The sequence below is a fragment of the Mustelus asterias genome, chromosome 23 (assembly GCF_964213995.1).
Source record: "Mustelus asterias chromosome 23, sMusAst1.hap1.1, whole genome shotgun sequence".
Taxonomy (NCBI): Eukaryota; Metazoa; Chordata; class Chondrichthyes; order Carcharhiniformes; family Triakidae; genus Mustelus; species Mustelus asterias.
The window spans coordinates 20,926,963-20,954,838 of NC_135823.1; the positions used below are offsets into that span (position 1 = coordinate 20,926,963).

General features: G+C 46.7%; 1 protein-coding gene across 2 annotated transcripts in view; it reads right to left on the bottom strand.

The window, feature by feature from the left end:
* Window positions 1-27,876, bottom strand: part of tex2l (testis expressed 2, like) — a 109,107-nt gene that overhangs the window by 16,847 nt on the left and 64,384 nt on the right. For both annotated transcript variants that reach the window (XM_078240089.1, XM_078240088.1), the window contains 6 exons: window positions 27,629-27,829; window positions 24,909-25,248; window positions 20,519-20,757; window positions 12,901-13,047; window positions 11,395-11,494; window positions 6,593-6,725 (listed from right to left, as the gene is read on the bottom strand). In XM_078240089.1, the coding sequence (XP_078096215.1) occupies window positions 6,593-6,725; window positions 11,395-11,494; window positions 12,901-13,047; window positions 20,519-20,757; window positions 24,909-25,248; window positions 27,629-27,829 (1,160 nt within the window). The remainder of the gene's footprint in view (window positions 1-6,592; window positions 6,726-11,394; window positions 11,495-12,900; window positions 13,048-20,518; window positions 20,758-24,908; window positions 25,249-27,628; window positions 27,830-27,876) is intronic.

The following is a 27,876-nucleotide window of genomic DNA, read 5'->3' on the forward strand; positions in this document are numbered from 1 at the left end:
TGGCCATGGGAAATGTGTGGGGTTATGGGGAAAGGGACTGGGTAAGATGCTCTGTCAGAGAGTTGGTGCAGACTCAATGGACCGAATGGCCTCTTCTGCACTGTAGGGATTCTATGATTCTTGAGATCACAGAGACATGCGGAGCAATGGTCGGAGGGTTTGAGCTTCAGGAATCTTTGCAAACAGCTGCTCTGGGGGATGGCGGGCGGGAAGAACAGGGATGAACTTTCTCTCCAGTGCTGCTTAATTCCCGATACTGGGATTCTCATTGTCCCCACTAGTAAAGCACATCACTGGCATTTGGTCAGATACCCATGACAAATGGTCTGCCTGCTATACTGTCAATTACTTAGCCAGCGCCATGTACACAGGGAGAAAGCGGATATAAATGGAAATTTTCCAATACGGTCCAGCGAGAAGGACTCTCTGTAATTGGGCCCTGAAATAGATTTAAAAACTGCTCACTAATCATTCTGTTTTCTTCCATTTGTGAAATATGACTTCTAGTCACATGAACCACACTCTCAGCTGGATTATTAGACCATTGATAAATATGTGACTCTGAGTTTTGACACTGTATGCTTGCTGTTGTTTTAACCTGGTGTTAATACAAGTCTGGTTAAAACTCTACACTAGTGTCTGAAAGGAAAGAGTGAAATGGAAGTGTGAGCGTTGTTATAAAATAGCTGTTTTCTGTATTTATCCTCACCGCGACATTGAGCTGCCTAACCCTCAGAGTTCTGGAGTGACAGATTCCGAGTTAGTATCAATGTGGAATCAGTGCTGTGCGCACACTTCTGGTGCGGCCCCCCCCAGGTGCCATCTCGGTAAAAGTGTGAGCACAGAAGCCATGTGTTTCCATATCTGGCTCTGCAGGACACAACCCAGAGAGGTACCGGAACTGCATGGGTTACCACTCCCTGACTGTGTCATTGGTGTGTGACTGTGCATGGGCGGCACGGTGGCACAGTGGTTAGCACTGCTGCCTCACAGCGCCAGGGACCCGGGTTCGATTCCTAGCTTGGGTCACTGTCTGTGTGGAGTCTGCACGTTCTCCCCATGTCTGTGTGGGTTTCCTTAGGGTGCTCCGGTTTACTCCAACAGTCTTAAAGGCATGCTGGTTAGGTACATTTACCCGAACAGGCACCGGATTGTGGCGACTAGGGGATTTTCACAGTAACTTCATTGCTGTGTTAATGTGAGCCTTACTTGTGACTAATAAATAAACTTTACTTTAAAAAACTTTATTCGTTGACCATAATGGATGTGCCTACTAGATTTCCGGAGGCTATTCTATTACGCAGTATTACAGCTAAAAGGATTACAGAGGAGTCCAAAGATATGTGGATTAGATGGATTAGCCTTGCCAAATTGCCCCTTAGTGTCAGGGGGACTAGCTAGGGTAAATGCATGGGGATATGGGGATAGGTCCTGGATGGGATTCTGGTCAGTGCAGACTTGATGGGCTGAATGGCCTCCTTCTGCACTGTAAGATTCTATGATTCTATGAGTTACTTGAATTTTTTACTTTGGGTGTGCAGGCTGGGAGATGATGGGGAGGCTTGCAGGGGTGCTCAGTGTCTGAGGGTAAAGAGAGGCTATGAACATTGTGCATGTGCTGTGCCCGAGAGAGTGATTGTCGGGTGTAGTGGGTGTGCTGAATGGAGCAGCACCTGAGGATGGTGGCTCCGTTGTAAGAATATGGCAGCTGATGATGCATTTAAAAGCCGTGACCACTTGTGTGAGGTCATTGAACTGACTGGAGAACTGCCACCGGCTCCCCAGAGCTGGCACTGCTGGCACTGACCACGACAGAAGATGCCCATTACTGGCACGGGCAGGATCTCCTGTTCCTCTGAAAGGAAAGGACCACTCTCCTCCTGGACCCCGAGCTTTGTTTTGATTTGATTTATTATTGTCACATGTATTAGTATACAGTGAAAAGTATTGTTTCTTGCGCGCTATACACACAAAGCATACCGTTCATAGAGAAGGAAAGGAGAGAGTACAGAATGTAATGTTACAGTCATAGATAGGGTGTAGAGAAAGATCAACTTAGTGCGAGGTAGGTCCATTCAAAAGTCTGACACCAGCAGGGAAGAAGCTGTCCTTGAGTCGGTTGGTACATGATCTCAGACTTTTGTATCTTATTCCCGACGGAAGAAGGTGGAAGAGAGTATGACCGGCGTGCGTGGGGTCCTTAATTATGCGGGCTGCTTTTCTGAGGCAGCGGGAAGTGTAGACAGAGTCAATGGATGGGAGGCTGGTTTGCGTGATGGATTGGGCTACATTCATGATCTTTTGTAGTTTCTTGCAGCCATTGTTGGGTGGGAGGACCTTGGTGTTGGGACAGTTACGCTATTTCCACCCCTCACAAACACCTCCCTGGTCACTTCCAGTATCTGCTGCAGCCCCAGGGCTCCTCGCCTCTAAGAGAGATGCAGATGGATTTGAAGTAGCACTGGTTGACTCGGAGAGTTGTGGGCCTCAGACAGACTTGCCCCCTACCCCTTGCTGGGGTGTACAGTGTGTTTACCAGTGGGCTGCACGCCACTATCATTTCAATTAGGCAGACAACATTAAGGATGCACGCTGCTTAAATCTCCCTGAAAGATCACACTTGTCCAACTTTAAAAAAAAATTATTCATTTATGGATGTGGGCATTGCTGGTGAGACCATTTATTGCCCATCCCTGAGGGCATTTAAGAGTCAACTGTGTCTCTGGAGTCCATGTAGGCCAGACCAGGTAAGGATGGCAGATTTCCTTCCCTAAAGGACATTAGTGAACCAGATGGGTTTTACAACAATCAACAATGGTTTCATGGTCATCAATTCCACATTTTTATTGAGTTCAAATGTCACCATCTGCTGTGGTGGGATTTGAACCCAGGTCCCCAGAACCTGGGTCTCTGGATTACTAGTCTAGTGACAATGCCACTGTTCCCCTACCTCCCCTCTGTGAGACAAAACTTATCCAATTTCCCCTCACTCTCCTTATAATGTCATAATACTGGTTCTCCACCCTCCTATCCGAGCCTTTTCCACAGGCCTCACACACATCCGGAAGCCACCCATTCCATGAAGCTACACCCATGCTCGTGTTGTAAAGTCAGGATAGTGCTCCTCAGAAGCGGAAGTTAGAAAGTCAGTCACTGATGCCTCATTCTCAAATTCAATGCATTGGTTAGTGTGGAATCAGGAAAACCTCACTGGCTTAAGAATGAGAGAATGCCTACAAATCGGCGTGGGTTGGAGGAGGCAGTGGTGGGGGAAATCAGTCCCTGAGCTGGGATAGGCCTCACTTTCAGTAATATTGGGCCTCGAGCCTTAGTATCAGTGTGGACACCTAATGGGCCCCTCCAGGCAGCTTGCTGGAGAAGAGGAGGGTTCCCAGGCCTCTGCAACACCAGCAGCAAGCCTCATGAAGATTCTTTGATTTGATTTATTATTGTCACATATATTGGGATACAGTGAAAAGTATTGGTTCTTGTGCACTATACAGACAAAGCATACTGTTCATAGAGTGCATAGGGGAGAAGGAAACGAGAGAGTGAAGAATGTAGTGTTACAGTCATAGCTAAGGTGTAGAGAAAGATCAGCTTAGTATGAGGTAGGTCCATTCAAAAGTCTGATGGCAGCAGGGAAGACGCTGTTCTTGAGTCGTTTGGTACGTGGCCTCAGACTTTTTCCCGATGGAAGAAGGTGGCAGACACTATGTCCGGGATGCGTGGGGTCCTTAATTATGCTGGCTGCTTTTCCGAGCAGGAAGTGTAGACGGAGTCAATGGATGGGAGGCTGGTTTGCATGATGGACTGGGCTATGTTCACAACCCTTTTAGTTTCTTGCGGTCTTAGACAGAGCAGGAGCCATACCAAGCTATGATACAACCAGAAAGAATGCTTTCTATGGTGCATCTGTAAAAGTTTATGAGAGTCATAGTGGACATGCCAAATTTCCTTATCCTCCTGAGAAAGTAGAGGCATTGATGGGCTTTCTTAACTATAGGTTTTTAAATGATTGGCTGCAATTGGGGATGGCTTTCTCTACATCCTAGCTATGACTGTAACACTCCATTCTGCACCCTCTCCTTTCCTTCTCTATGAACGATATGCTTTGTCTGTGTAGCACGCAAGGAACAATATTTATCACTGTGCACTAATATATGTGACAATAACAAATCAAATCAGCGAGGGGAGGGTTGAAGACATGAATAGACCTTCTTTGCCAAATAGGCAAGCTCTGATTTGTGATGCCAGAATAAACTCGCAGCTTAATTCACACCGGTTTCTGAAGCTGACTTGATTTCACATCTTGAACAGAACAATGTTTTGAAAAGAAATCGCTTTGATTCCCTTAAACCTCTTCATTCAACTTCACAAAGGGGATACAATTAGAGCCGTCACAGAAAAGAGAAAAGCAATATCTGAAATCCCGGCATGGATAACGCCGATTACTAATTGGGAAATCTTTCCTAAAGGTCAGAAGGGCTGCCGAGTCGGCCGGACAGGCTTTGTGTTACAGCGCCGTCACTGTAACAAAGTGGAGACTGGAGAGGGAATATTCAGTTTACAGCATGGACCTGGATCGAGACAAACAGCCTGAGATTCAGAGCAAGCCCAGCTATCTTAACCTGTCCAGTTTTAATCATACCACAGCCGGATGAACCAAATGAACGGTGTTGGATATAAATGTATAAAGATTGGGGAAAGGCTTTGATATTGCGGTGAGACGGTGAAACCGATTGAACCAAAATAATATTCCAATGAGACATATTCTTCTGCCCAATACTACCATTCCCTTACATTTAAAGCTTGGAAGAACTTTTTGAATGTGCAACGTAAGAAGACAAGAATTTTGGCCATTTCAGAATCGATTTTATAATAACGCGGCGTGGCAGCTTGAACAACCTCTATATGCTTTTTCCATACTTCTGGGTGCTTACCAGAAATGAGAGCTCATCTCAGTGTTTACAATCTTACATTTGAACCGTCACTAGAATGACACAAGAATCTAAATCCACAAAACTGGATCTCTCTGTCAGGGTTGGCATGTGACCACTGGGGTACCCGCCACAGGGTTCTGTTGGACTTCCCAAGGACATGTCAGAGAAGTGGTAAGGTGCAGAATGTTGATTCACCAGAAGGAAATCTTCAGTTGTAGGCAATGAAATAAAACAAGACTTACTCCAACTTATAAATCAAATAAAAAGGTTTAATGAGGAAACTTTGTTACTCCAACACTTGAAACCTCACCCTGGGCCATTCCAAGCTCTCCCCAATAGGCTTATTTATACTGACTCAGCTGGTCAGCTGACCACCACATCATTTTGTCATTGAAGAACAAAGAACAGTACAGTACAGGAACTGGCCCTTCGGCCTTCCAAGCCTGCGCTGATCATGATGCCTGCCTAAACTAAAACTGTATGCACTTACCGAGTCCATATCCTTCCATTCCCATTCTATTCATGTATTCGTCTAGATACCCCTTAAATGCCGCTATCGGACCTGCTCCCACCACCTCTCCGGGCAGCACGTTCCAGACATTCACCGCCCTCTGTGTAAAAAAACTTGCTTCGCACATCTCCTCTAAACTTTTCCCCACATACCTTAAACCTAGCTTTCCTAGTACTTGACTTTTCTACCCTAGAAAAGAGCATCTGACTATCCACTCTGTCTATGTCCCTCATAATCTTGTAAACCTCATCAGGTCACCCTTCAACTTCCGTCATTCCAAGGAGAACAAACCAAATTTATCCAACCTCTCCTCATAGTGAATACCCTCCAGACCAGGCAACATCCTGGTTACATAGTTTACTGGGTCAGCCTACCCTTACAGCATGTTACCATTGGTCACACTACAACACATCCAATGTAATCGTTGGTTACATTCTAACACAGAAAAAGGCCATTTGGCCCATCGTGTCTGCACCAGCTCTCCGAAAGAGCAATACACTTCGTGCCATTCCTCCATTTCCTTCCTGTATCCCTGCGCATTCTTCCTCTTCAGGTAACAGTCTAATTCCCTTTTGAATGTTTCACTTAGACCTGCCTCCACCAAACTCCCAGGCAAAGCATTCCACACCCTAACAACTCACTGTGTGGCAAAGATTTTCCTCCTATCACTTTTTGCTTCTTTTACTAATTACTTCAAATCTGGGCCCATGAGGGAGCTTTCCTCTTTATTTAGCCAATGGCACATGCCCCGTGCCATTAGGAGCACAAATTTTCCAAGGCAATGTTCTTTTTCATCAGCATTGCTAACGAAAGGTCATTGACCTGTAACACTGGGTGGGAGTTTGCGGGCCCGCCCACCGCAGGAATCATCATGGTGGGGGAACGGAAAATTTGACGGACCAGCGAAAGGTCCATTGACCTTGGGTGTGAGTTTATGTGGAACTGGAAAATCCCACACATTAATTCTGTTTCTCCCTCTACAGATGCTGCCAGACCTGCTGAGGATTTCCAACCACAGTCACATTTTGCCTATCAAATAGGAGGAGTTCTAGCGTGCACGCTTTCAGTCAGCAATATCACGACTTTGAAGTCCTTGGGTTTTTTACTCCGGACAGTATGAAATACAAAATCTGCTTACCCCTCCGTCCTTGTGCCAGCCGGTCTGATCCCCTCTGGCACCGACTCTTTCCCCAACTTGCAGAGGTTCATTTTAGTCTCCAGTGTCATCTGCAAGGCCCCAGTGTATGCCATCTCCAAATCTACCCAGAGGCCTGTAAAAGGACAGAGCCAGTCACACACACACAGTCGTTCCTTCCATTGGGAACCCCGTACCCCCTCGTCTCTCCCATCATGGCAGAACCTCCACCCTCCAAACACTCTCCCGAATTAGGGTTGCCAACTCTGGTCAGATGTTCTCCTGGGAGTTTCATCACATGACTTTCCTTCTCCAATGGCCTCGTCCCCACCGTTGGTTGTCCGATTGTTAGGTCCCCCCTCATTTACCTGGTACCAACCTCTGACATTCATTTGGATCGGAGACGTTTTAAATGCCAGCCTTTTCCAAAACCTTTATAACAAGCGAACAAAAATGTTAAAACATAATTTTTTTAAAGTAATTTTTTTCTTAAAGCCACTTTGATTGCTCATATTAATGTTCTAGCATCTCCAGGACAAACTGGGAAAGTTGGCAGCTCTAATTTACTACTGAGTGCGATATCACCTCATTACCCAGCCTGCTGGCGTTCCTGTTGTTTCTTGGTGAATAATTTGGCACGTTCAGGTACATTCTTGTTTTCACCGCTCTGCAGATGGTTATCGTTACTGAGTTGATGGGTACTTTAGCCTGTTTGGCAAGATTTCTGTTCACTTATTATGAGTTCCACTCAATTTGTAAGTCATTGATTTCAATAAATTAAAATCATATGTGTTCAGTAACACGGGTGCAAAGAAATTGCAAGATTTTTGCCTATGTGGAAGTAAATTTATCTTTAATGTAACATTTATTTTACACCTACCTGTGTCTGCTTTACATGGGTAAGACTGGGCTCATTATCCACCAACTTCAAATAGTGCTCGGTGTTACCACCACTAACTTTGCCGTTTACATGAGTATCCAACCATTAAGCTCAGCCAAGTAACATTCGCGCCACACAAGTGCCAGGCAATGGCCATCTCCAACAAGAGAGAGTCTAACCATCGCCCATTAACATTCAATGGCATTACCATCGCTGAATCCCCCACTATCAACATCTTGGGAGTTACTGTTGACCAGTAACTGAATTGGTCCGCCTATATAAATACTGTGGCTACAAGAGCAGGCCAGACTCTGGGAATTCTGGGGAGAATATCTCACCTCCTGATTCCCCAAAGCCTGTCCATCATCTACAAGGCACAAATCAGGACCGTGAAATATTCTCCACTTGCCTGGATGGGTGCAGCTCCAACAACACTCAAGAAGCTTGACACTATCCAAGGCAAAGCAGCCCACTTGATTGGCACCCAATCCACTACCTTCAACATCCTACTCTCCATCACTGACGCACAGTAGCAGCAGTGTGCACCATCTACAAGATGCACTGTAGCAACTCACCAAGGTTCCTTAGGCAGCACCTTCCAAACCCCCCACTTCTATCTTGAAGGACAAGGCAGCAGGTACAGGGGAACACCACCACCTGGAGGTTTCTCTCCAAATCACTGACCATCCTGACTTGGAAATATATCGCAGTCGCTGGGACAAAAATCTTGGAACTCCCTCCCTAACAGCACTGTGGGTGTTCCTACACCACAGGGACCGCAGCAGTTCAAGAAGGCGCTTCACAATCACCTTCTCAAGGACAATTAGGGATGGGCAATAAATGCTGGCCTAGCCAATTACACGCAAATCTTATAAGAATATATTTAAAAATACATTGTGACTTGGAATTGCCACTCCCTAGCCATAACTTTCCCCTCTCCATTTTCACATCAATAAACTAATTCACAATATGGTGAAATAAATGAGACAAAAGCAAGAAGATTCTGGTTCTACAGTGTAACCCGACCACAGATGACAGGAACCTATGGCTTCTCTGCAGAGGCAGATTAATCTTTTGTCTAATCCAGATAAGTACAATGAAATGCATATGTGGGAACTGCGGATAAAAGCAACCCATTTCCATCACAGGTTGCACTGAATTCACCTCAGTGAATGTAATCTACAGATTGATGCGACATTAGAAAGGTTGCACATTTCAATCAGAAACATTTTGGAATTCTTTGGGCGAGGCAGTCACATTCCTCAGGCTGGCAAAGGAGTCAGCGGGATCACAAAGCTAGGAGAATTCATGCAAATTCACATGGCCACGTCTATATTGGAAAGGTAGTGTTTGCTGTCACCATACATCCAGCATGTTTCCTCTTATAGCGCCCGTGTGCTTGCAAATGTCTGAAACTGGAGTGGGTGAGGGGGCGAGGGAGAGCTGAGTGATAGTGAGTGAGGGGGAGTTGGGCGATAGTGGGTGAGGGGTGAGGGGGAGTTGGGCGATAGTGGGTGAAGGGGAGTTGGGTGGTGGAGGGTGAGGGGGCGAGGGGGAGCTGGGCGATAGTGGGTGAGGGGGAATTGGGTGATAGTAGGTGAGGGGGAGTTGAGTTATAGTGGGTGAGGGATGAGGGGGAGTTGGGCGATAGTTTGTGAGGGGGTGAGGAGAGTTGGGTGGTGGAGGGTGAGGGGGCGAGGAGGAGCTTGGTGAGGGGGTGAGGGTGAGATGGGTGGTGGAGGGTGAGGGGGTGGGGGGACCTGGGTGAGGGGGCGAGGGGGACTTGGATGGTGGAGGGTGAGGGGGTGAGGGGGAGCTCGGTGAGGGGAGGGGGGAGTTGGGTGAGGGGGTGAGGGGGAGTTGGGTAAGGGGGTGTTGGGTGAATGGGTGAGGGGGAGTTGGGTGAGGGGATGATGGGGAAGTTGGGTGATAGTGGGTGAGGGAGTATTGGGTGATAGTCAGTAAGGGGACGGGGAACTGCAGCATTTTAATTTGTGGCATTGATACATTTAGATGTTGAATTTGAGGTCATTCCCTCCAGCTTGTTTGACATCACATTGTAACTGATCCCATTAAATTTACACATACAGGGTTTTACTATTTGAGTTACATTTTCCCTTTTCAAAGTTGAGTTTGACCATGAACTGAGTCTGTGTCAATCGCTCAATACTAACTGTGTTATACTCAGCACCTTGTGTGCCTGGAATATGTTGCAGGAGAATTATATTGTGTGTGTAACAAAAACACTTTGTAACTTCCTGACTCCCACATCAAGAAAGGAATATTCTTCAATGATAAAACATCAATAAATCTCCCAAATGGGAGAACATTTAAGGGCGAGGACATTGCTATTCTTAAAACTATTGTATAACATTTCAATTCTACTGGGCAAACTCATCCCACAATCTGAGAGACTAAACAGTAGCAAGTTGTCGGGGAATCTCACAGTTCCGTCTGATCTCGCACTCACATCTTCCCATGCGCTCTTTCCAGCAGAGGTCACTGTCTTCAGTCTGCATTTGGGAACCTGAAGCAGACCTGCTGCCAATTGCTTATCCCCCGCTGGTGCTGAGGCTAATTTAAGGGTAACCGTCAGTGTCTTGGCTGAGATTAGCTGAACAGGAGGTGTGTACGGGTCAAAGTTGTGACATTCTAAGTTGGGCGGAGGTTGATATGGCTCAAATGACAGGGTAGTGTGCACCCATCCCCCACCTGCATGTGTGTGTGTGTGTATATGTATGTGTGTGTGTACATATGTGTGTGTGTATACGTATGTGTGTGTGTGCGTGTGTATATACGTATGTGTGTACGTGTGTGCGTATACATGTGTATGTATGTGTATACGTATGTGTGTGTGTGTATACGTATGTGTGTGTGTGTATATATGTATGTGTGTACGTGTGTGTGTACGTGTGTACGTGTATCTGTGCGTGTGTGTGCACGCAATCTCAGCTACGTTAGCCCAAATTCCCTCCCACTAATCCTCAAGCAAACGTGTCAGATCCTTCACAATCGTTCAATAGCATCCAAAAGTACAGAAAACATAATGGGCACAATCTTACTGGCCGTTCACCCCACGCTCCCGCTGCAGCAAGGCGGGAGAATTTGGCGACAGCAAAATCTCCGTTCACTGCGGCGGGATGGGAAAATCCCACCGGTGTGAACGGCTGTAGGATTTCGGCCATGAGCTACACCGAGACATGTGCCAGGATTTTACGACCTCGCTCGGACGACGCTCGTAAAATCTTGCCCGAGGCCAACGAAGAATTCCGTTCTGTGAGCCTCGCCTGCCCCAATTCCAGGGCGGGTGTGCCGGTAAAATTCCGGCTGTGAAGTTGGAGGATCCAGACATTTGGGGCGGCACGGTAGCACAGTGGTTAGCACTGCTGTTTCACAGCTCCAGGGTCCCGGGTTCGATTCCCGGCTCGGGTCACTGTCTGTGTGGAGTTTGCACATTCTCCTCGTGTCTGCGTGGGTTTCCTCCGGGTACTCCGGTTTCCTCCCACAGTCCAAAGATGTGCGGGTTAGGTTGATTGGCCAGGTTCAAAATTGCCCCTGAGAGTCCTGAGATGCGTAGGTTAGCGGGATTAGCGGGTAAATATGTGGGGGTAGGGTCTGGGTGGGATTGTGGTCGGTGGAGACTCGATGGGCCGAATGGCCTCCTTCTGCACTGTAGGGTTTCTATGATTAAGCCGATGAGAAATTCAAGCCTCAGGTTCGTGTCCTGAGAGAAAATACAAATTATTTTCTGCAACTGACGGAGGAAGAGTATGAAGTTTTTGATTTGTTTTTAAGCAGAACTTTGCTGTTTAAGCAGGCTGAAATATTCAGCACTCTAATTCTGTTCCCTCACATGACCAAGCTGCTTTATTAAGGTGAGAAGCGCATTACCGTCAGGGAATTCTGAGCAGCTTGAAACACTCACCTTGTTGGTTGACAGACGGGCTGGAAGCGTGAATCACCACTGGTAGCAATGTCCCCATGTCCAACTCTGTCAGGGTGAGCTCATTCATAAAGTATGGCAGCTAACACAAGAAATAACATTGAAATTGAGCAGCTTATTCACTTGCGTGCCTTCTTTCAACAACATTCAACATAAGTGATATGATATAGCCCCTGATCATTTAAATTTTACGTCTATCAAGAACAACAACTTGAATTTTTATAATAACGGCATTGCGCACAGGAACATTGCCCGGGAATTCCCAGCCCAGTCCATCACGCAAACCAACCTCCCATCCATTGACTCTGTCTACACATCCCGCTGCCTCGGAAAAGCAGCCAGCATAATCAAGGACCCCACGCATCCCGGACATTCTCTCTTCCACCTTCTTCCATCCGGAAAAAGATACAAAAGTCTGAGGTCACGTACCAACCGACTCAAGAACAGCTTCTTCCCTGCTGCCATCAGACTTTTGAATGGACCTACCCTACGTTAAGTTGATCTTTCTCTACACCCTAACTATGACTGTAACACTACATTCTGCACCCTCTCCTTTCCTTCTCCCCTATGTACTCTATGAATGGTATGCTTTGTCTGCATAACACGCAAGAAACAATACTTTTCACTGTATCCCAATACATGTGACAATACTAAATCAATTTAATCATCACTGGTGGGCATTGTTGTGGGTGGGAAGGAATAAATGTTCCCATCCTGCCCGAATCGGGGTCGGAGAATCCCGCTTATTATCAGACAAATGTTATACCAAGTGGCATTTAAAAGCTTGGTCAGAGATAGAGGTTTTAAAGTAAATCTTAAAGGAAGAGGTTTAGCACCTGGAATAAAGCCATGCAGACACAGGGAGAACGTGCAGACTCCGCACAGACAGTGACCCAAGCCGGGAATCGAACACAGGTCCCTGGTGCTGTGAGGCAGCAGTGCTAACCACTACCGTGCCACCCACATAAAGGAGTGTTTCAAATTTTTACTCTTTCTTGTCATCTTTTCCTGAGGATGTTTATTCCTCACTGGGATATCTTTCCAAAGGTGTAACATGCTCTCAGGAACAGTTGTGTCACTAGCTATTATCCATCTTTGACAGTGAACACTGCTGAGCTATTTGACCATGAGTAGCGTCACTCTAATGCCATTCTTTCCTTTACCCATTGTACACACATCCAGCAAGGGGCTAGACAGTGATCGGGAGAGGGAACCATTGCATATTAAACAGGGTTAGAGTGGCCTCCTGGATTTGTTTTAAGTGCCTAAGATGGATTAATGAGGAATTTTTCCCCCTCCTAATTATCCTGGATTTTATTTGTCTTCTTCGTCTCTCCCAGAGATGGCAGTGAGATGGGGAGAGTCTGCACTGTGATACACGAGGCATTGTCATTGTGTGAGCCTGGATCTTTCCTTGTCCCTATTATTGTCCACATGTTTGTAACATCTTTCCTGAATGGAACGATTCTGAACATTGGCTCCGCTCACCCTGATTTTGCTCAGCTTCTTCTGAACTTTGCAAGCGACTTGGTCCGCCCAGTATTTCTCCCGCAGCAAGTCCCAGAAGATCCGGCCAATCACTGCATTTATCCAGGACACTTGGGTTTCTGCACTGACTCGGATATCACCAGGTATCTGGGAGATGGAGAGAGAGAGAGAGAGCACGAACATCAAACAGGAACCTGTCAAATAGAACCGCAAAGGCAGAAGAAATCTGAGGACAGTGCAAGTTGCTTAGGCTGGTTTGTTTGTGAGTGAATTGTCCATTCTGTAAATGCAGGAGACTAGTTTATCACTGAAGAACAGTTTTTTTATTATTCATTCATGGGATATGGGCCCCACTGGCTGGGCAGCATTTATTGCTGTATTTGTAGCATTTAGGGCAGCACAGTGACACAATGGTTAGCACTGCTGCCTCACAGCCCCAGGGAGCCGGGTTCAATTCCAGCCTCGGGCCACCGTCTGTGTGGAGTCTGCACATTCTCCCCGTGTCTGCGTGGGTTTCCCCTGGGTGCTCCGGTTTCCTCTCACAGTCCGAAAGATGTGCGGGTTAGGTTGATTGGCTATGCTAGATTGCCGCATAGAACACTAAGCAGCAATGTGGGGTTACGGGAATAGGGCCTAGGTGGGATTGTGGTCGGTGCAGACTCGATGGGCCAAATGGCCTCCTTCTGCACCATAGGGATTCTATTCTGTGATTTTATTGCCCATCCCGAGTTGCCTGAGGGCTGTTGAGAATCAACCACATTGCTGTGGCTCTGGAATCACACGTAGGCCAGACCAGGTAAGAATGGCTGATTTCCTTCCCTAAAGAATGTTTGTGAACAGGATAGTTTTTACAACAATGGGCGATAGTTGTCATGGTCACCATTACTGAGACTTCCTGATTTTTATTGATTGAAGATAAAATTCCTGATTTCCAGGAATTGAATTTAAACTCCACCAGCTGTTGTGGTGGGATTTGAACCGGTGGTGGGCCTTTGGGTCATAAGGCATGCTTACCTTCATCGGCTGGGGTATTGAGTTTAAAAATTGGCAAGTCATGTTGCAGCTTTATAGAACTTTAGTTAGGCCGCACTTGGAATATAGTGTTCAATTCTGGTCGCCACACTACTAGAAGGATGTGGAGGCTTTGGAGAGGGTACAGAAAAGATTTACCAGAATGTTGCCTGGTATGGAGGGCATTAGCTATGAGGAGAGGTTGGAGAAACTTGGTTTGTTCTCACTGGAGCAATGGAGGTTGAGGGGAGACCTGCTAGAAGTCTACAAGATTATGAGAGACATGGACAGAGTGGATAGCCAGAAGCTTTTTCCCAGGGTGGAAGAGTCAATTACTAGGGGTCATAGGTTTAAGGTGTGAGGGGCATGGTTAAAAGGAGATGCACGAGGCAGATTTTTTACACAGAGAGTAGTGGGTGCCTGGAACTCTTTGCCGGCGGAGGTAGTGGAAGCGGATACGGTAGTGACTTTTAAAGGGCGTCTTGACAAGTACATGAATAGGATGGGAATAGAGGGATATGGTCCCCGGAAGGGTAGGAGGTTTTAGTTATTTCGGGCAGCAGGGTCGGTGCAAGCTTGGAGGGTCGAAGGGCCTGTTCCTGTGCTGTAATTTTCTTTGTTCTTTATAAGTCGACTGACATTACCATGACAGCATCATCTCCCCTTATAGGGTCTCAGAGCATCTTGAGAGTAATTAAATTTTTTTGATGCACACTGTTACAATGTAGGAAATGCAGCAACTAATTTATGCACAGCACGGTTCTTTTAAATAACTTTCTTGTTACTGCAGGGGGACCTCTCCCATGGGCGTGACTAGGCTCCCTCTTAATCGTGGACATCTTTAATGACCCCTGACCCAGAGCGAGAGTTTAGGATGAAGTGAGAAGGGCTGATGAAGTTTGGCCTCACTGGCACTCCATCCAGCGGGTAGCAGTGTTGATCCAGTAGAAGGTACTCTTCAGCTATAGGCAATAAAATGAAAGAAAACTCACTCCAACTTATAAATCAAAGAAAAAAAGGTTTAATAAAGAGACATCATTACTCCAACACTTTAGGCCTCACTGTGGGCCATTCCAAACTCCCACAAACTCCAGCAGCTTCTTATTTATACTCAGTCAGCTGACCACCGTATCATTTTCTCATTGGTTACATAGCTTACTGGGTCAGCTAACCTTTACAGCATGTTACCTACCATTGGTCACTACAACAGATCCAATGTTATCATTAGCTACATTCGAACAAGGGAGGGGAGAATTCATTCGGGATGTATTGTCTATTTTTAAAATGATCAATGGCTGTCCACTGCCACGGAGAGAGCACTCCAACTGTCACCTTGCTGTGTCATCCACCATTCGCGGAATACTCATTAGGTCAGAGTTAAATAATGCCCCGTTTTGAGAAATCATTACAGATAGAACAATCAGAAATCAGCATTAATTCACTTGAGTTTCCTTATTATGTTTAAAAGTTCATGTTTATTTATTAGTCTTAATCAATCATCCTGTATTAAGACTGCAATGAAGTTACTGTGAAAATCACCTAGCCACCACACTCCGACGCCTGTTCCGGTACACTGAGGGAGAATTTAACATGGCCAATGCATCTAACCAGCGCGTCTTTTGGACTGTGGGAGGAAACCCACGCAGATATGGGGAGAACGTGCAAACTCTACACAGACAGTGACCCGAGCCGGGAATCGAATCTGGGTGCCTGACACTGTGAGGCAGCAGTGCTAACCACTGCACCACCGTAAGAAAGGAATATTACAGGATGATTGATTGATGTTTAGAAAGCATCAAATCAAACATGTACATTTTATAATCTATATTTATAAGCTCATTAGATATAGGAGCTGGAGTAGGCTTTCACCTGCTCTGCCATTCAATAAGATGATGGCTGATCTGATTGTGGTCTTAACTCTACTTCCCTGCCCATCTCCCATAAGTCTTGAATTGAAGATTATTTAGCCAAGGGGTACAGTCCTGTAATTTGTGACAAGAGATTACTAATAAATTCTAACTTCCTGCCAGGGTGGAAGCCACATAAATGTGGAAATAATGCAGGCGGTCACACACTTCAATACAAACTAGGCCAGCTCTGCTGATTGGGCTAGAGTCTGGGCCAAAGGAACAGAAAATGCTGCAAAATCTCAGCAGGTCTGACAGCATCCGTGAAGAGAGAAACAGAGCTAACGTTCCGAGTCTGGATGATTCTTCAGCAGAGCGCTGACTGGGATTCTGGCTGGGATGAATTTGGGATCTGGATCTGCCTCCTTGTCCCGCCCATGGTGGAGGTTATGGCATTGTGGGCCAGACCTATCTTTGGGCAGAGAGGACTCAAGAAGAAGATGGCAGAACAGTGGCGGCACAGTGGTACAGCGGTTAGCATTGCTGCCTCATAACTCAAGGGACCCAGGTTCAATTCCCGACTTGGTTCACTGTCTGTATGGAGTTTGCACGTTCTCCCCGTGTCTGCGTGGGTTTCCTCCGGGTGCTCCGGTTTCCTCCCACAGTCCAAAGATGTGTGGGTTAGGTTGATTGGCCATGCTAAGTTGTCCCTTAGTGCCCCGGGATGCGTAGGTTAGAGGGATTAGCGGGGTAAATATGTGGGGTTACGGGGATAGGGCCTAGGTGGGATTGTTGTTGGTGCAGACTCGGTGGGCCAAATGGGATTCTATGATTCCAGAAAAAAGGCCAAGAACTCTTTCAGTCCCTCTCTAACCAGTCTAATATTGTTGAGGAAGCATGTCTGCAATGCTTTGTCCACATGTGTGTGTACTTACTGGTATTGAACAGCTTATTTTTATAATTCTAGTTAGATTTCACTATTTCCTTGGCTGCTTCATTAGATTTGGCTGCATTCCTTCACTGATCAGCCAAATAGATTCAAATTGAAACATATTGCATTTCTGAAGCCAAATTGCTTAAATAGATTGGCAACAGCAGTGATCCCTGGGCCAGTTCACTCAGTACAGCTCCTGGTTTGGCATTATCATGGAATCATAGAATCCCTACAGAGTAGAAGAGGCCATTTGGCCCATTGAGTCTGTACTGACTCTCTGATGGAGTGTTTTACCCAGGTCCTCGCCCCTGCCCTGTACCCATAACCACATGCATTTCCCGTGGCTAAGCCAACATAGTTCCCTTCCTGTCTCTTAGTAAATTCACCATTCCCCATTTTAAATGAGGTATCTGATACCTCTACTTAAAGATGGAATAACTTGTAGGAAGCCTATGATCATGCGAGCTGATTCATTCCATTGAATCTATTAGGGACGGCACAGTGGTTAGCACTGCTGCCTCACAGCGCCAGGGATCCGGGTTCGATTCCCAGCTTGGGTCACTGTCTGTGCGGAGTTTGCACGTTCTCCTCGTGTCTGCGTGGATTTCCTCCGGGTGCTCCGGTTTCCTCCCACAGTCCGAAAGACGTGCTGGTTAGGTGCATTGGCCATGCTAAATTCTCCCTCAGTGTACCCGAACAGGCGCCGGAGTGTGATGACTAGGGGATTTTCACAGTAACTTCATTGCAGTGTTAATGTAAGCCTACTTGTGACTCGTAAATAAACTTTAACTTTTAATTTTAACCAAACCTGACATTGACAGATTCCTGTTAACCGAAGGCATTCAGGAATAAGGAGGTAGCTTTTCAAGGAAGGGACAGGCTAGTTATGTTCCTACCTTCCTACATTCCTCAGTGTGTGCTGTATTAAGAGGCCCATCTCAATAAAGAGCTTTGTGAGTAGCATAGTGGATTCCTAACCCATATTTGCCTTAAGCTAAGTGTGCTTCTGATTACTGGTTTACTGTAATTAATTCACTTGAGCTTACTTTACAGTGCTTTATCATCATTTCCTAGTGGTTGCTAGGCAATAACCCAAAAACCTAGCAACCTGCACCAGTCCCAGAAAAAAAGGGAGTAATAATGTCATAATTAGTTTTCATGGTCTGGTACCTCCAATATTAAAGTGTCTCCTGTTTAAAGGGTCCAATGTTAAATAGCATTATTCCTGGTGTTTGAACTCAGTTATTCTTTCTTTGTGAGAAGAAGGTTCAGGATTTGATCCCACAACAGACAGGCGCAGGTACTGGAGGCTGGATCTCCATCCCTGAATCCTGGGTTGACAGCCAATAGGACACTCAGGACTGTTGAGTTCAAGTGGCTTCCTCTCGTATACATGATGTGGAGATGCCAGCGTTGGGCTGAGGTAAACACAATAAGAAGTCTCACAACATCAGATTATTAAAGTCCAACAGGTTTATTTGGCAGCACAAGCTTTCGGAGCGCTGCCCCTTGACTCACCTGATGAAGGAGCAGCGCTCCGAAAGCTCGTGCTACCAAATAAACCTGTTGGACTTTAACCTGGTGTTGTGAGACTACCTACTGTCTCGTTGTATGGATTAAGGTAACCCATAATATCTCCCTGACCCTCCTGGCATGGCGATGGACAAATCATTGACCTGCCTAAAGATACTGAAAGGCCATGGCAGCAGCATTCATGTTGTGAATGTAAGGTCAGGCTACCAGCCCGTCCACAACAACAATATATATCATAGAATCCCTACAGTGCAGAAGGAGGCCATTCAGCCCATCGAGTCTGCACCGACTCCCCGACAGGGAAGAGGTTAATAACTTGAATGAATAAACAGGGACATACCCTCCCAAAACAGTGCATAATGTCTGCATCACTTACACTTATTTTAAACATATCCGAGGGTAAGTTTACAATAAAATGAAGCATAATCAGCAATGTAGAAAAAATTCCTGGGACGGAATTCTCCCAAAAAGTTTCAAAGTGTCGAATTCGCGGGAAAACTGGAGTAATTCATGCTGGTTTTTTCAGTGGGAGTTCAGAGAAGAATCTCCCACACTCTGCACTGCAGAGGCCACCGGTGTGTATATCACGAAATTTCAGTGGGCTGGGCCCATTCCCGCTGGAGAGGTGGCATAGCGCTGAGCGGGCCATTGTGCATGCCGATCTGTCAGTGCCTGAGATTGGCGCATGCGCAGTAACCCTGCACTGACGGCCTCCCGATTGCTGGCCAGCTCGATCGCTGGCCAGTCCCGCCACCCCACAGCCTGATCGATGACCCCCGGGCCATTCCCGGGCCCAGCTCCGACCGCCCCCCCCCCCCCCCCCTTCCCCCCCCGGCCCGCCCCGATCTCCATGAAACACCCCACCACCCCGATCACCCCCTGACAATAACATCCTCCGCAGTCCTGCCCCTCCCCCCACCTGCAGTGACAATCGCCCCCCCACCCCAGCAGGCTGACCGCCCCCTGGGTGACCCCCCCACCCACAACCCACCCCGATCGCTGGCCTCCCTCCTTTCCCCATCCATCCCTATGCAGAGTGGCAGCGGGACCTCTCAGCCCCACTAATCATTCCTAGGCCCCGCCCCATCAGGCCCTGCCCCCATCAGGCCCTGCCCCATATGCCCCTCCCCCTTGGCACTGCCTTATGCTTGATGGGCATTGACACTTTGCCCCTTGGGCTGTGCCAGGGGGTCCAGACTGGCATTGCTCAGCTGCCAATGCCCAGGAAGCACCAGCCCCCCACACCCCTTGCCGCCCGACCCTCTGGGGGGGACCCCAATTGCCTCCCCTTCATTCCAGCGGGGTCAGGCCGCGAGTTTCCTGAAATTGAGGAGCTATACTAAACCCCGCTGGGGTGAAGCACTCTGGCAATGGGGGAGAGGCTAGCGGGCTTGAAGGCTTCTGTCCCAGACCTGCTAATCATATTTAAATTAGATTCAAATGAGGATTTAAATACTTACCCTGCCTCCCCGCTGATTTCCAGTGCGGAGTAGACGCCGCCAGAAATCCGGTGCCGGGAGACGCTATCGCAGCAGGAACACATGCGCAAATCCTGTGCATCGCCCGCCGCGAGATTCTCCCAGCCCGCTGTGCTAAAAAATTAGCGCAGCGGCATGGGAGAATCGCCCCCCCATTGTGTTTATGGACAACAAAATGTATGGGTGAATGTAGATGAGGGGAATATGGTTTAGAAGGTTTTAAACAATCATTGCAAACAATTGTTTTAGCTTCCCTTAGATAGAGGTGAGTGACATTTCTAACCAACATTTCAATTTGCTTTTTACATCATGGACTTCATAGATTCCCTAGAGTGCAGAGGAGGCCATTTGGCCCATCGAGCCTGCATCGACAACAATTCCATCTGGGCCATATCCCTGTAATCCACATCTTTACCCTGCTAATCTCCTGATGCTAAGGGGACAATTTAGCAGCCAATCAACCTAACCCACACATCTTTGGACTGTGGGAGGAAACCAGAGCACCCGGAGGAAACCCACGCAGACACGGGGAGAATGTGCAAACTCCATCCAGTCACCCAAGGCCAGAATCAAACCTGGGTCCCTGGCGCTGTGAGGCAGCAGTGCTAACCACTGTGCCACCGTGCTGCCCTTGACAATAATCTGGTAGCAAAGGCCATTGTGACAGTATCTGATTGGCACAGCGGTGAGATTAAAGGGCGCTTTGCACTTCCTCTTGGTCTACTGTGCTCAATGGGCCAGAAGTGCCCATGTTACTGAGATGCTGGCTGCCTAGCTTCACAAGCCCTGGTATCCAGCAACTTCAGGTATCTTACCTGGTTCTTGGTGGGGCTGCTGCTAGTGCTATGCTCGGGGCTCTGCAATGGGCTGGAGCTGTCGGAGACGGTCAACTTTGACATGTATGTGCTGTAATCCAGCTGAATCTTTTGCCTGATGTTCCCAGCCAAGTCCTTGGTTTTGAAAAGGGAAGGGAGGTCTTCTGTGCTGTCTCTGCTGCTGCTGTCGCTGTGAACTAATCTCCCCAACGGGCTGGAGCCGAGGTTCTGAGTAAGATCTAGAAAATAAATTGAAACATTTCAGTGAGCAAAAAAAACCTTCCCAAATTTCCCAAATTGCAGTCTAATGATGTCAGTTTCATTTTGGACGTAATCTAACTGTCCTGATATTCATTATAAGGTAGTGGCATATGGTATTGTCACTGGACTAGGAATCCAGAGAGCCAGGTTCAAATCCCACCATGGCAGGTGGTGAGATTCGAATTCAATAAAAATCTAGAACTAAAAGTCTACCATGAAATCATTGTCGATTGTCGTAAAAACCCATCTAATTCACTACTGTCCTTTAGGGAAGGAAATCATAGAAACCAGAATCATAGAAACCTACAGTGCAGAAGGAGGCCATTCAGTCCATCAAATCTGCACTGAGAACAATCCCACCCAGGCCCTATCCCCGTAACCCCACATATTTACCCCACTAAGCCCTCTAACCTACACATCCCAGGACATTAAGGGCAATTTAGCATGGCCAATGCACCTAACCTGCACATCTTTGGACTGTGGGAGAAAACCAAAGCACCCAGTGGAAACCCATGCAGACACAGGGAGAACGTGCAAACTCCACACAGACAATGACCCAAGCCAGGAATCGAACCCGGGTCCCTGGAGCTGTGAGGCAGCAGTGCTAACCACTGTGCCACCGTGCCGCCCTTATCTGCCGTCCTATCTGGTCTGTGACTGTGACTCCAGACCCACAGCAATGTGGTTGACTCTTAAATGCCCTCAAGGATGGGCAATAAATGCTGGCCCGGCCTGCGACACCCACATCTCACAAAAAAAATGGAACATTGTTTAAAGTCAAAATTGCCTGCCGATTGTGCAACAGGAGGGCAAAAAAGGAAGATCTCCCCCTGGATGTGCTGACTGTTTATAACCTCATACTTTACTTATGATGAATAAAATACCTAGAGCTAATTGTCAACCAAGCAAAAATATAATTGTGCAAGGTATTGGAAACATTCTTCTCCTCACATTCATTCATTCTTCCCAAATTCCACAAATGCCTGATTCTGTTCCTTCCTTGAGTTTCTTAGTGTTTGTCTCTGAGCGTCTGGAACCAGTTTGTACACATTAAGTACGGCGGTCATAACTGTATCAATGTCTGCAGATAGTTAGAATCATAGAATACTACAATGCAGAAGGAGGCCATTCGGCCCATCGAGTCTGCACCGACCACAATCTCACTCACACTCTATCCCCATGACCCCATGCATTTGCCCGAGCTAGTCCCCTTGCCACTAAGGGACAATTTAGTATGGCCAATCCACCCAACCCGCACATCTTTGGACTGTGAGAGGAAACCTGTGCACCACGCAGACATGGGGAGAATGTGCAGACTCCGCACAGACAGGCAACCAAGCTGGGAATCAAACCCGGGGCCTTGGCGCTGTGAGGCAGTAGTACTAACCACTGTGTCACCGTGCTGCCCCAATGTCATCAGAAGGAGCCGAATAAATCTCCAATGCTTTTCCTACCCAAACACTTTGCAATAAAATTGTCCAAATTTCTTGCGCCCATTGGAACTTTGGAGGAATTAATGTCAATTGAAACAAAATACACTTCAACTCCTTGCTCACTGAATTTAGACACTAGCTAAATAGTCCTTGCCAATGCAAAACCTGATGTTCAACCTGACCCATTGTCAAAACTGCCTGTTACTTCCTGTTCCTTACTGCACAATTCAAATTTTCTGCTTTCCCTCTCTCTTGACAATTCAAAGATTCTTGGTTATTTTTCCTTCATTTTCAAATTCAATTCTTTGCTTTTCTCCATCTCTTTCCAATTCAAATTTCTTCATTTGTCACTGAATCCTGGCCAACTCGACTTGTATTTTATCTGGATTACCTTTATCCTTCCTCCATGTTCCAACGTTGAGCCAGTGCCTCAACTATCTCTGTCTCCTTCGCTCGCACTACAAATTCTATTTCCAATTTTGCTTGTTGGAAAATGCCTTCAAATTAAACTTTGCTAATAGTTCCACAGCGTCCAAAGACATGTTCTCTTTTTCGAGGGGCGCTTAAGCAGTGACAAAGCCACTTTAACCTTTCCACAAATACAGCAAAATTCACTGTGAGATCTTGTTTGTTTAAACTCTGGCCAAACCCAGTGTGCTTGTCTTAGCCTGTGGATTGGAAATCCTGCAAGAGCCCCAATTCGTTATGATCCCTGTAGAAATTGATAACATTTAAAAAATAAACTTGAAACACTGAAAGAATGACATTGAATCATAGATTGGTTACAGCACGGAAGGCAATGATTTAACCTCAGGAGTCCATTCTGGCTCTCTGCACCAGCAATGTAGCTTGTCCCACTCACCCATTTCCCTGTTTTAAAGGAGTTTGTTAAAGAACAGTACAGCACAGTAACAGGCCCTTTGGCCAACCTAGTCTGTGCCAGCGCAGATGCCTCTCTGATCTAATATTTTCTTGCCTCTACATGGTCCATATCCCTCTATTCCCTGCCTATTTGGTGTTTCTGCCCAGTTAATAGATAAAGTTAATAAACTTTTGCTGTAACAAATGACTGTTGAGTAAATCCAATTTTTGTAGACGACTTATTCAGCAAATACAGAAAGGCTCATTCCCCTTTTATATTTGTCACACATTCCACAGAATTACCGTCCTTTTGACAAACAATCCGCAGTTGCTCCCTGATTCCAACAGGTTCATAATTCCCTCTTTTTTTGCTGAGTATTAGCTTCAAGTGACTGCCTCCCAATGATTCCCTTAGCTTTTGGGGAATTTTCTAAATCCAATACCAGCAGTAAAGTCTCATCCGATGATTCTTACCTTTTAGCCGCAGCAGGATGAATCTCCTTGAATCCTTAGATGGCTGCAGGATGCACCTCTTCAATTAGAGACCGTCTCCCTCCTGCACCCAGCAAAGACAAACAGACTCTTCCCTCTGCTGACCACCAAAACTGCTATCTGTCTTGTGCTATTCATTGATTTGTAGGGAAGCCTGTAACCCGATCTCAAAAATGGCTTGCTCTTCACTCTTCCTCACGGGAACATGAAACACATTAGCCTTGATTCCAGTTGAAATACTGATTAGATATACTTGACCACCCCACCCCTCCCAACTTGCTTTCATCTTAGAAGTGAAATGGACAATTTACAGCACAATTGTTTATAGCATAACCTGATACTTTCAACACTTTCTTGGGACTTTGGTAGACTCAAAATGAATTCAGAGACTGTTGCCATTGTCACCAAGCATGAACACCTCACCCTATCTTGGGTTTCCTTTGATCTTTAACTGCCCCAGGGCTGATGTCAAGCAGACTTCATAACAGATCACATGGCCTCCTCCTTTTTTTTAATTAATTCATGGGACATGGGCATCACTGTCTGGCCAGCATTTATTGCCCATTCCCAGTGCCCGAGGGCAGTTGAGAGTCAACCACATTGCTACGGCTCTGGAGTCACATGTAGGCCAGACCAGGTAAGGACGGCAGATTTCCTTCCCTAAAGGACATTAGTGAACCAGATGGGTTTTTCCGATAATCGACAATGGTTTCATGGTCATCAGTAGATTCTTAATTCCAGGTATTCTTTATTAAATTCAAATTCCACCACCTGCTGTGACGGGATTCGAACCTGGGTCCCCAGAACATTAGCTGAGTTTCTGAATTAATAGTCTGGTTATAATACCACCAGGCCATCACCGTCCCAGTTTGCCTTAAATTAAACATGGGGGGGGGGGGAATTTTTCTGTCCTGCCCGCCATGGGAGTCGTAGCGGGTGGGGGTGGGGGGAGGGGGGGTGGGCGGGGGGGGAGCGGACCATGCAAAGGTCTGTTGACCTCGAGTGGGACTTTCCAGTTTTGGGGCCAGCATGGCCGGAAAATCCTGCCCCCAGTTTCAAAACATAGCAATCTTCTAAACTTCAAAATTGCAACAGGTTGGACAGATCTTTATGGATGGGAGGAGCATCAAATTATGGGGCGTGATATTTACATTGGAGCAACAAATACATTGTACTTTATCCTAATCATAATACTGGTTAAATTCAAATGTACATGGCAGTCCCTCCAAGGAAAATGTATCTTCACTAAGCTGCAGTGCCTGGATGCTTATTGTTACTCCCGGTTTGGTCTAGTCGGGAATTCCTGTCAGTGCTCAGATCACCATCAATACAATTTCTATTACCAGGTTTCCCACCATCCCTGCTGGGGCTCTGCCTCTCCTCCGACTGAATTCTGGAAGCCAGCAGGAAGTATCGAAACCATTCTTCTTTTTCCCTTCCTGTTCTTCCAAAAAGAAAGAGTGTGTTTTCCCCGCCCTCTGTGGGATGTCTCAGAAGGACATCTGGTGTCGGCGCAAGTCTCTCTGGCCTCTCTCTTTGCTCCTCAGTGTCTGTCTCCACCTTCAGCTCCCTATCTCCAGAGCACTTGAATTTGCTGGGCTCAGCCTCTCTGAGGAAAATACAGATGGGATACTTCTTATTCCACATTCTTTTCTTTGCCAAGCCTGGCGGGACAAGAAAAACCTACAGAAAAAGAAACAGGAAGAGTTAAAAACTCAAAAGACCATTTAGTTCATCAAGCACATTCCTTCCATCACCTGCTCTACCCTCTGCTCTGCTCAAATCGCTCCATTTCTTGAAGGAACATTTCTCTTCACCCTTCAAGTTAAATCAAACAAAACTTCAGAATCATGCCAATTGATTCTAGGGCAGCACGGTGGCACAATGGTTAGCACTGCTGCCTCACAGTGCCAGGGACCCGGGTTTGATTCCCGACTTGGGTGACTGTCTATGCGGAGTTTGCACGTTCTCCCCGTGTCTGCGTGGGTTTCCTCCAGGTGCTCCGGTTTCCTCCCACAGTCTGAAAGATATGCAGGTTAGGTGCATTGGCGATGGTAAATTGCCACTTAGTGTCAGGGGGACTAGCTAGGGTAAATGCATGGGGTTATGAGGATAAGGTGTGGGTGGGATTGTGGTCGGTGCAGACTCGATAGACCAAATGGTCTCCTTCTGCACTGTAGGATTCTATGCTTCCTATTGGCTGCCAATGTCCTTCTGAAGCATACATTCAGCCAACTCTTTGTTTCAGGCATTAACCTACATTGCACCAGCCCCTTTCACTGGGAGTGGGAGTGAGCAGCATACACCGATTGCACACTGAGTGAGTAAAGCACTCTGTTCTATCTTTTCTTGAGGTGAATAACACCCGTGTTCACCTGCTCTATGTTGCTCTTACATCATGCTTAATGTTGTGCTGGTGCGGGCATCACTGTCTAGGCCAGCATTTATTGCCCATCCTAGGTTGCCCTTCAGAAGGTGGTGGTGAGCCGCCTTTTTGAAACGCTGTAGTCCATGTTGTGTAGGTACACCCACAGTGCTGTTAGGGAGGGAGGGAGTTCCAGGCTTTCGATCGAGCAACAGTGAAAGAACGGCAATTTATTTCCAATTAAGTCAGGATGGTGAGTGGCTTGGAGGGAAATGGACAGCTGGTGATTTTCCCCTGCGTCTAACACGAGGGTTAGGAAGGAGCTTCTGTCAGAGGAGCCTTGGTGAGTTGCTGCGGTGCACCTTGTGGATGGTACACACTGCTGCCACTGTGCATTGGTGGTGGAGGGGGTGTGTGTTCAAGGTGATGGATGGGGTGCTAATCAAGTGGGCTGCTTTGTCCTGGATGGTGTTAGGCTTCATGAGTGTTGTTGGAGCTGCATCCATCCAGCTTGTCCTACACAGTTCACACATTGCCAGTGGCAGCACCAAACTAAACTGATCACATTCTCCCAGGAAGGTATTTTCACAGGGAGTGAGCAGGACACAAACTCTGCATTTGAATGGTTGAAAGGTTGAGACGATTTGATGGAATAGGCACTGAAAAGGCTGGTGTGACCCCAAACAGCTCGGAGACAAATGCAGAACTGTTTGCTGTTCCAAATTAAAGAGCGCAGGGCTGTAATCGCTGGGCTATCGGCCATGGGGAAGGAGTTGGCTGCAGCTGGGAGTGGAATCTGCAGAACTCCAAGGATCCCATGGCAATGCCAAGAGAGCATCACCTGATCAGCAAAGGTAAAACTGTCTTCAGATGAATAACAGGAGAGTGAACTGAATTATAGAAAAACACAGAACTGTACACAATACTCCAGCTGAGGTCTAACCAGCGTCTTGCATAAGTTCAGGATAACCACTTTGTTCTTGCACTCTATGCTGATATTAATAAAGCCCAGAATTCTATACACTTTATTAACTACTCACTCTACCTGTCCTGCCGCTTTCAATGTTCTACACAGATATACCCAGATCCCACTGATCCTACATCCCCTTAAGAATTTTACCTCTTATTTTCAATTGCCTCTCCATGTTCTTCCCATCAAAATACATCACTTCACACGTTTCAGCATTGAACTTCATCTGCCACCTATCTGCCCACTCCACCAACTTGTCTATGTCCTTTTGAAGTCTTATGCTGCTCACAGTTTACGATACTGCACACCAAGATCTAGATCATTAAAGTATATCAGTGTTGAATCCTGTTGGATCTTGGCCCACAGCAGTATAATGGACAGTCCGCCATCACTCCATGCCTGAGTGTCAGTGGATATTCCCTAGGACAATCCATTCCAATTCTCTTCCCACATCTAGTGGTGCCCAAAGCAGACTTTCCATCTGTCTCCTTAGACAGTAATTCCCAGAACAGGTCACTAGTCTATCGCCAGGGGCTTATAGCTTGAGGGACGCCACTCCACAGCAAACGTGGCTGACTAGGAGTCTCTCCTGCTTTTACCGCCATTGGCATGTTTGGAAGGATTTGCAGATTGACACTCAACCTGTTTGACCGTGTTATGAACGCTCTCATTCTGATGGGAGGAGATCCAGGAAAGCTCAGAATTTTCCAGAGAACATTCCCACCCACCTTGCTGGCAGCTAGGTCACAGGATCGATGGCTGATAAATGCCATGTCATGTTTGCCTTCATCGAAGGTTGCACGCCGGGAGATGTTAGTCCGAGGGTATGAGAGTTTCAGCACAGTACCCTCCAGTGTCACATAGACCGAAAAGGTCAGCGATGGGTGGTAGGTCTCTGGATCATAGTTATAGATTTCATTCATCCAGCCCTGCAATACAGAAGAGTGAAAGACAGGAAAACATAAAACCAGACTCG